This window comes from Myotis brandtii, unplaced genomic scaffold, assembly GCF_000412655.1.
Source record: "Myotis brandtii unplaced genomic scaffold, ASM41265v1 scaffold123, whole genome shotgun sequence".
Taxonomy (NCBI): domain Eukaryota; kingdom Metazoa; phylum Chordata; class Mammalia; order Chiroptera; family Vespertilionidae; genus Myotis; species Myotis brandtii.
In genome coordinates, this window is record NW_005354291.1 from 18290186 (window position 1) to 18299148 (window position 8963).

The 8963-nt window shown below is 40.6% G+C and overlaps 1 protein-coding gene across 9 annotated transcripts in view; it reads left to right on the forward strand.

Annotated features, from left to right (window-relative positions):
* PHACTR2 (phosphatase and actin regulator 2) overlaps nt 1–8963 on the forward strand; it is a 170808-nt gene that overhangs the window by 85618 nt on the left and 76227 nt on the right. For all 9 annotated transcript variants that reach the window (XM_005859084.2, XM_014533898.1, XM_014533899.1 and 6 more), the window contains exon 2: nt 968–1135. In XM_005859084.2, the coding sequence (XP_005859146.1) occupies nt 968–1135 (168 nt within the window). The remainder of the gene's footprint in view (nt 1–967; nt 1136–8963) is intronic.

Consider the following 8963-nt stretch of genomic DNA (forward strand, 5'->3'; position numbering starts at 1 on the left):
CTCCCTTCCTTCCTTCCTTCCTCTTTGTTTTTTTTGGGTGGGGGAGAGGAATGGCCATAAATTTATTTTGTCTCCTTTAGAACTTCTTATAAATAGAACCACACAGTATGCACTTTTTGCGTGTTGCTTTTTCCCCAGCTCAATGTTTTTGAGATGCATTCAGGTTGTTCTGTGTATCAAGGTCTCTTTTTAAAAAAATTGCTAAGTGCTATTTCACTACAGAAATAACATTCTGTTATCCAATATGGGCTCATTCCAGTTTTTTGCCATTAAAATTTGATAGTTGGGGTAAGATGTCATCACTATCTTTCTTCTGCTTTGAACATAGTGCAAGGCGACCTAGGTTTTGTACCTTTCTTGTGATTAATAACATGACCAAGGCACATAAAGATATGTTCTATCACTCTCAGTACCCACATTTTCCACATTTCTTGTTGGTAGTGATAGCTATTGTTTTCTTTGAGGCTGAAAAATTTTTTGTAATAGAAGCAAAATATAGTTTTAGCATTGTGAAAATTAGAATTTAGCTTCTTGGCTCTCAATTTTACTTTGTGAAGGAGAAACCGTAACTGTAATATTCATTACTGAGAATGCCAAACTAGCCTATGGGGAAACATCCTATTTCAGAAATATTTAGAATACTCTATTTTGCACAAAGTATTGATGTAGCTGTTGCACATAGATTCAGCTGGTTCAATGACCCATACTTGGTCTGTCCCTACCTATTAACTAAGCCTCCTGCTTCTCTGTATCCACAAAATGATGATCTAAGGGGACTATGATTTCTGATTCATTTATACTGATTGATATCAGGGGAGTTCTGCCAGTTGGGAAATGGGCAAAGTAGACTTTATCTGAGATTCCAATTAAAGTGGGCATGCTTGCTGTTAACGGTGCAAGAAGGAATGGATGATGTTGCTTCACACTGGCATTACAGCTTTCCTTTGACTCGCTTTTCTTCACACAGTTGACGGACTGGACAAAGCTTCCATAGCCAACTCAGATGGCCCCGCGGCAGGCTCCCAAACGCCTCCCTTCAAGAGGAAAGGGAAACTGTCCACCATCGGTAAAATCTTTAAGCCTTGGAAATGGAGGAAAAAGAAGACCAGTGACAAATTTAGAGAAACCTCAGCAGGTATGAATATCATAGCTTTGTTAGAAGAGAAGATAAATTGTTAAATTCACCAAAAGGTAAAAAAAATAAAAATAAAAAAAAATGGGGCTTGCGGGTTTTTTTTCTGGAAAAAAATTAATTCATATTTAAAGTGAAATTATTTCATTTAAGGATGAAACAACTATGAATTCTGACTTGCCTTCTTTTTCTAATCATTTTTGGCTTTCTTAGATAGTCTTGTGAATATATAGTTGTAAATTCACATGAAAACTGATGTGTAGGTAGGGGGAAGTAAAATGGAAAATTAGGAGTAGAAATGTTATTTGCTATCATTGTAGCTGCTAGTATCCAATCCATGCACACACACTCACACACACTCAGACTCAATTGTATATCTATCTACTTCATTCCAGTAGCACGATCCTATCTGTTAACTTAAAAATTTTTAATGTCTTTTTTTTCATGTATTCTGTGGGCAAAATTTGAATGGCTGTATAAAAGAAGAATATTGCTCTATTTATTGCTTAATATTATATTTCTATCATGTCTTTAGGGCTAGTCTCTGTCCTGGGGGAGTAATAACCCCATTGGCATGCAAGGTTTTTTTTTTATCATTAGTTTATTTTGTGGCTTTTTAAACCTTAAGAATTATAGCATTTAGTACCTTTCAGATGGACTCATGGAGGAAGCTCACTTTAAATCTCAGGCCAGAATTAAGCCCAACTTAAACAAGTGTCCAGTATCAGTGGTATTTTGTTAATATATCTTCATTTAAGTTCAGTTTTTTCCATGCTTATTGTCCAAAACAGTCACTTCATCAAAATTCCTCATTGCACCACAGTCTAATATCGTCAGTGTGTGTTCAGGGTCACAGAGCATGTCTTACTGGCCTGCGCCGAGGTAAGAGCTGGCCTTTCATTTTAGAGCTGTGAAATAAGATAAAAAAATACCACAGACCTTCCTAAAGAAAATGGTCTCTGATGTATTTGCAGCTATATAATATCTTTGAGCATTTAATATCTTAAAAGAAATTAGAATACTATACCTAGAAGTTGTTTCAAAATAACCCTGGAAAAGGAGTGAATATAGATGAAAGAAGATTGGCCACAAGTTGGTAATTGTTTAAGCTGTGATGGGTATGTGGAGTTTATGATTCTCATCTCTCTACTCGTAGATATTGGAAAATTTCCTTAATGAAAAGATAGAAACGGAAAAGTAACTTGGGCCCTAGCTGGTGTTGCTCAGTGGATAGAGCATCAGTCTTCAGACTGAAGAGTCCCGGTTCGATTCCAGTAGGGGAATGCAGGAGACAGGGCACATGCCCAGATTGCAGGCTCTATTCCCAGTAGGGGGAGTACAGGAGACAGCTGATCAATGATTATCCCTCATTCATTGATGATTTCTCTCCCTCTCTGAAATCAATACAATTATATATTTTAAAAAAGAAAAGAAACTTGGCTGAGAGAAATAATGATAGCTTGGTTATTGAATCCTCTTCAGTTCCTATTGGCTTCTTGGATTATGAGGCAGTAAGAAGTGGTGGACAGAGTGCTGTGCTGAGTGAGGACCTCTGGGTTGTAGTAGTATCCTTGCCACCAAGGTGCCGTGTGACTCTGAGCAAGTCAGATCAGAGTTGAATGAGTTGAATTCTAAGGTGCTTTCAATTCCATATTCTGTTGTCAGTCCTTGACTCCTTCCAACCCCTTGCTGGGCACCCTGTTCTTCCTTGTTCTTCAATTGTGAATGGAACTACACTGGCCTTCTTAAGTGCCTCCTCTCACGGTTCCCTACGCATTGGGAGAATCTGGCTCTTCTCATTACCATGGCTACCCAAGATGGGAGTAGGTCTCTGGAGAGTAGCATTAAGGAGACACTGAGAAGACAGGATGGACGCCTCTTCAGTTGTCTCTCTTGCTCTTTACCTGAATCTGGGCTGCTAACTTCTAAAGACAGCTGCAATGAAATGCCTCTTCATCTTTCCTTGTCACCTCTTTTCAATTATTTTAACAGTAAGGAGGCTAAAACATATTCCCACCAACTCTGAATATTCAGGAAAAGTGATTTTAAACACTGAAGTATTATTTTGTTATCCCATATTTACTGAAGATAGCCTGGCCATCTTCATATTCTCTTTTTCCTTTTCAAATTGATACAGGATTTTATATAAGTTTAGCTCCAAGAAGTTCTTGGTGGATACTGTATTTCTAGTTCCTGAGGACTACCGAACTACATTAAAAATCTGAAAAAGTTATTAGATTCCTCATTGGTTGTTGTCCCATCAAAATTGTGACAAAATATAAACAAGCCACATGGATGTGTTAACAGTTCTTTGTAAATCTGCTTCCTACATTGACTTGCACGATTTCTTTGTAAACCCACACTATTGCTAATGTTTTACTGGAATTTTATAAGAGGTTATCAGTGTCCAGTTATAAAGTATTTTATCATCACCTTAAACGTCTGTTTAGTTTAAGGCTTAAATTCCTGCTGAGCTTTGTGGAATGTATAAGTAAGGCCTAGAACATGGGTGGGCAAACTTTTTGACTCGAGGGCCACAATGGGTTCTTAAACTGGACCAGAGGGCCGGAACAAAAGCATGGATGGAGTGTTTGTGTGAACTAATATAAATTCAAAGTAAACATCATTACATAAAAGGGTACGGTCTTTTTTTTTTTTTTAGTTTTATTCATTTCAAACGGGCCGGATCTGGCCCGCGGGCCGTAGTTTGCCCACGGCTGGCCTAGAATGAAGGGCAGCACAAAATGGTAGGTCGTGTTTCCTTCACGTTGAGGGAAGAGGTCACACACAGAGGAAAATCGATGTGGTTGGAAGTAACCAAGAGAAAAATCTTTTCTTCTTCTAATAAATTATCTCAGAAACAGAGAAATCTGGTTGTCTGGATATGACCAAAGTCATGTGCTATCTGGAAAACTATAAAGTACACCTTAGGCAACAGCCACAATATCTTGGGATATGCAAGAAGATGAATTCTTTCCAAGAAAAGTAATTCTTCTGTGTTTTTCCTTCTCCTAAACTCCTGGCTTTATAATTACAGGGACATGAATCTTTCTGTGTTCCACTACACGGTGATTAATACCACTTTTCCTAGTCTGGATTTCTGCTGTAGGAAATTTTAATTGGTAGTAAATGGGATGCATTGCTGATTTATTAATGCCATTGTAATCACACATTCACTGTGATGCTAAGAGGTAAGAAGGGTTCTGTCCTCGGCCTGCTGTGGTAGTCAGCTTGTCCTATAGGGAAGGATGAGTCTGTGCCCCCACTTTCAGGTCTCCGACCTTGCTTTAACCCTTTGAGTGCCAACCAATATCCTAGGAACTATGCTAAAATTGCCAAGGCATTTTTGCTGATTTTACAGCAGTTTAGGAAAAAAATTATGAATTGCAAGTAAATGAAGTTACATATTAAAAAAAACTTAAGGAAACCTTTACTACATTGACATATTTAGCAATATCATCATCACTAATAACAGCAGACTTAGAACTGGACGCCATTTCGAAGCTTTGATAGCGCTCCCGGCACTCAAGGGGTTAAATTAGAAAAGCTACCTGTATCTTCACCTCTGTTTGGGCTGGTCTGTGGACTGTCAGGTCCTAGGGCAAAAGAATGGCCCCTTTCCATTTACTCTCCCCAGGTGTTTTTCTCCTTTTCTTTTCGTGAGAGACAGGGTCCTCCTTAGGTGTGGTACCACCTAATCTCTAGGTTCTATCCCTTTCCTATCACTAGAACGCAAAATGTTGCTTACACTTTTTCCCCCTACATAATCATTTGTTCCTGTTCTTTTTTGGGGGGGTGGGAGGTAGACTAAAGTCCCTGTCTCTGGATCTTTCAACTGTGTCTAAACACAGTTGTGCCTCTAACTTCTGCATAGACTGCTACCATCAAGACCAAGTGTCTTAAAAACCCAACCTGTATCTGCTGCTCCCACTTTCTGTCTACACCCTCATTCCTCTCCCCAGAGCAGTCACTTCTGCATCTAGCACTCCACTGAGGTAATTCCAAGCCTCCTAATCATGCATTTAGTATTACTCTCTCATTGTCATCCATTTCAACCTCTACATTTGCCATTGCTGATTAGTTCTTCCTTGATTTCCAAAAGGTGTCATTGTCTTAGTTGTCTTTGATTTTTCTTGCTCTCTTTTGCCCCCTCTCTTCCCTTTCTCATCTCCCCTAAATCTTTGAGGGGACTTAACTACGTGTCTTAGCCCTTCTCGTTCTTTTAATGTGTCCCTCCTCATCACATCCTCTCTTCTCAGTACCCACATCCCTTAACCCCAGGTTCCAGGGCACTTTTACCCAAGCATTTGATGAGCAGCATGTTAACACAGAATCCATTCATACGGTCTGCATATATCTACACTGAAAATGTGGTGCACGCCAGGCATTGTCCCAGAGCCGAGTGTTCTGCAGCAAATGAGCGAGCAAGGTCCCTGCTCTCATGGAGCTTTCACTGTAGAGAGGTAAGGTGCTGGAAAATACTATGAGTGAGCACAGGGAGTGAGGGACGAGGGAGTAGAAAAGCACTGTGTACAAACATGTTCCAAACCAAAACAGATCCCTTGCCAACCCCACTATCCTAGGCATTGCAGATGTGGCTTTGTTTAGCATCCAGACTTTGAACCATGGAGTTCTTTGACTCTTTCCTGCCTGTTACCATCTTCCCATTTGGTCACTTCTTAAAACCATTTATTTATTTCCTCCTACTTAGATGGTCTCTAACATCAACCTTTCTTCTCAATCCCCATTGTCTTGCCTGTCCTCATTACCCTCTCTCAGTTATTTCAGGTAGCCACTTTGCTACACTTAGGTATTGGCTGTACTAGCTGTAGAAAGCTATAGAGTGCTAGAGAAGGCAGGGAGAGGCTGGGTTCTGGCAGGAAGCCCACGAGGGAAACCTGACTAGCTGGTGAGGCTGACAGAGAAGGTTCAGGATGCCACAGGCTTACCCCAAAGTAAGCAAGATAGCACTTTTCCAAGTCTCAGGCCAGACAAGTAGAACAGTGGGTTCCCCACACCAAAATGACACATATTCCACCAGGTAGGGTAGAGTAACAGAGCATCCAGGTGAGTGAGATTGGGAAATCCAGGCACGCCTTGGTACATAAGCGGTAGTATTCATGGGCAGATGGGGCTGGATATAAGGAAACAGACTTAAATAGGGCCTCCATCCTTGGTTCTGTTTTGTTTTTATGGAACTAGGGGATAGAGCTGGTAACCAGGACAGGAAGTTACCAAAGGCATCAGGACAGAAACTCACTGTACAAGGTGGAACACAGAATGGGTCCGTGGGAGTAACTTCCTCAGCCCCCAAACCTCAGGTGTTGGAGCTCCTGTTGCTAGAATGACACAGCCCAAGACCTGAGAGGGAGGAGAGAGCAGAGGCTGTTGTGGATTTGGGGAAATAGGTAGGCAGAGCACCCATCTCTCCCCCCTCCCCTCCAGATCACTCTGATCCTACCACGAGGGAATCTCCTGCAGATGGAACTGGGTTCTGTCCCGTCTTACTCAAAAAGTGTGACTGACCCCACATCGTTTCCTAAATGAATTTCAGATTCCTCAGCTCTCCTCAAAGTAACCCAAACTGACCTTTCCTAGCTTTATTAGTTGTGGCCTTGAACTTCAGTCACACAAGGTCACTGAGCATGCACTAAGCCTTCTTGTCCCAGGCCATTCTTATTGCTCTTCCCTTGTCCTCTGCGCACCTCCTTCCCCATCTACAGCTGGTGAAAGACTACCACCTAAACAAGGGTCATCCGTGTCTCTTCTTTCTGAAGCTATTGGCCTTAATTCTGCACCAGCTGGGTAGGAACCTCTCCTCCTTTGCTTGCACTGCTGTTATGACAAGTATATTTTCACTTCTTTTCTAGTTTATGTATCTGCTCCTAACTTACTATGTAAAGTATTTAAGGGCAGAGACTATCTCACTCAGCTTTGCCCCACTTCAGGTGCCTGATGCAATAATTTGTACTGGGTACGCACACTTACATGTGCCTTGAATTGCTTATTTATTTTCTATTCTCTGTAACTAAAAATAGAGCACTTGGGTACTTTAGGATTTCACAAAAGAAATTGAAGAATTAGAAACCATACTGGAAATAGAGAGTAATTTAAAATACTAATAAAAAACATCTGTACTCATAATTACAACCATATACAACTATTAAGAGGCCAATAAAATAATAAAGAAAAAATGCTTCTATCTTTTGACCCTATTTTGAAAGTAAGTTATACTCCTAAAGAAAACCAAGGCAACTTCTCTTCATTAAAATTGTGGCTTTTATTTGTTTTGTTAGAAATGGGGAAGGAATGCCAGTCTAGATATTTAGATAACAGTGTTGCAAGTTATCAGCTTTCTATTAACCAGAGTAACTTGTAGAGAGTCATCTGGTAAAAATTTTAATTTACCAAAGGTACTCAGCATTTCCTAACAATGACAATGGCTAATGTTTTTTGAATGCTATTGTCTCAGTTCCTGCTCCAAGAATTTTATTCATATTAACTCATTTAATCATCAAAACCTACGAAGTTTAAGTGCTACTATTATTCCACTTTTTAAAAAATATTTTTTATTGATTTTTTACAGAGAGGAAGGGAGAGGGATAGAGAGTTAGAAACATTGATGAGAGAGAAACATCGATCAGCTGCCTCCTGCACACTCCCTACTGGGGATGTGCCTGCAACCAAGGTACATGCCCTTGACCAGAATCGAACCTGGGACCCTTGAGTCCACAGGCTGACGCTCTATCCACTGAGCCAAACCGGTTAGGGCTATTATTCCATTTTTATTCGTGAGGAAATCACTTGCCCAAGGAAACACACCAGATAGGAAGCAAAGTCAGTATTTTAGCCCAACCAATTTGGCATCATAGCCAATACTTTAGACCATCACGCCATGTTGCATCTCTAGAAGATAACTTCATAGCCAGATCAGTAAGGATTGCTCATTGAAAGATAAGTCTAATACATTGGTTTACATCATATACTAGTTTTTGCCGTAAGAAGGATTTGGTCTCAGGAATTATTTTGGTTCTTGACTGGCTTGATTTTCTATACCTAAAAAGGAGGGCAAAATTAGAGGATTTGCCCAGGGTGATGTTTGTTAAGGACTGGTCTAGTTGCATTTTTACTTAATCTTGGTCCACTGAGAAGATGGAAGTACTTGCAGATATCATTCACTCTCGCACCATTTTGGAGGAAGAGAAAATGTCTCCCTTTTCCCAATTTGTATAGCGAGAGAAGATACCTAACCAGCCATAACCATGCAGCACATCCAGGTCCACATAGAGCTCCTTGCTTACATGATAGACAACACTCACTTGTCCTTTCAGATACCTACTACATGCCAGGCACTGTTACAGTGATACAACAGGAAACGGAGGAGAAGAACTGCCCTTCCTTATGGAGCTTACATGCTAGCAGGGGTTTACAGAAAGTAAACCCAGTAGGAGAGTATATTAGAACAGGAGAAGAGAAAAAATAAAGCAAGAAATAGGGAATGTGGGAAGGAAGTTACAGTTCAAAACAGTTTGGCTCAGTGGATAGAGCCTTAGCCTGCGTCCTGAAGGGTCCCGGGTTCAATTCCGGTCAAGGGCATGTACCTAGGTTGCAGGCTCCTTCCCCACCCGGGCCCTGGTTAGGGCTCGTGCAGGAGGCAACCAATCAGTGTTTTCTCTCACATCAATATTTCTCTCTGTCTTTCCCTCTCTCTTCACTCTCCTTAAAAATCAATGGAAAAATACCCTCGGGTGAGGATTAAAACAAAAACAAATAAAATAGTTGTCAGGGAAACTTTATCAGGAGGGAGCAACAACATTGGAGCAAAGAGAAG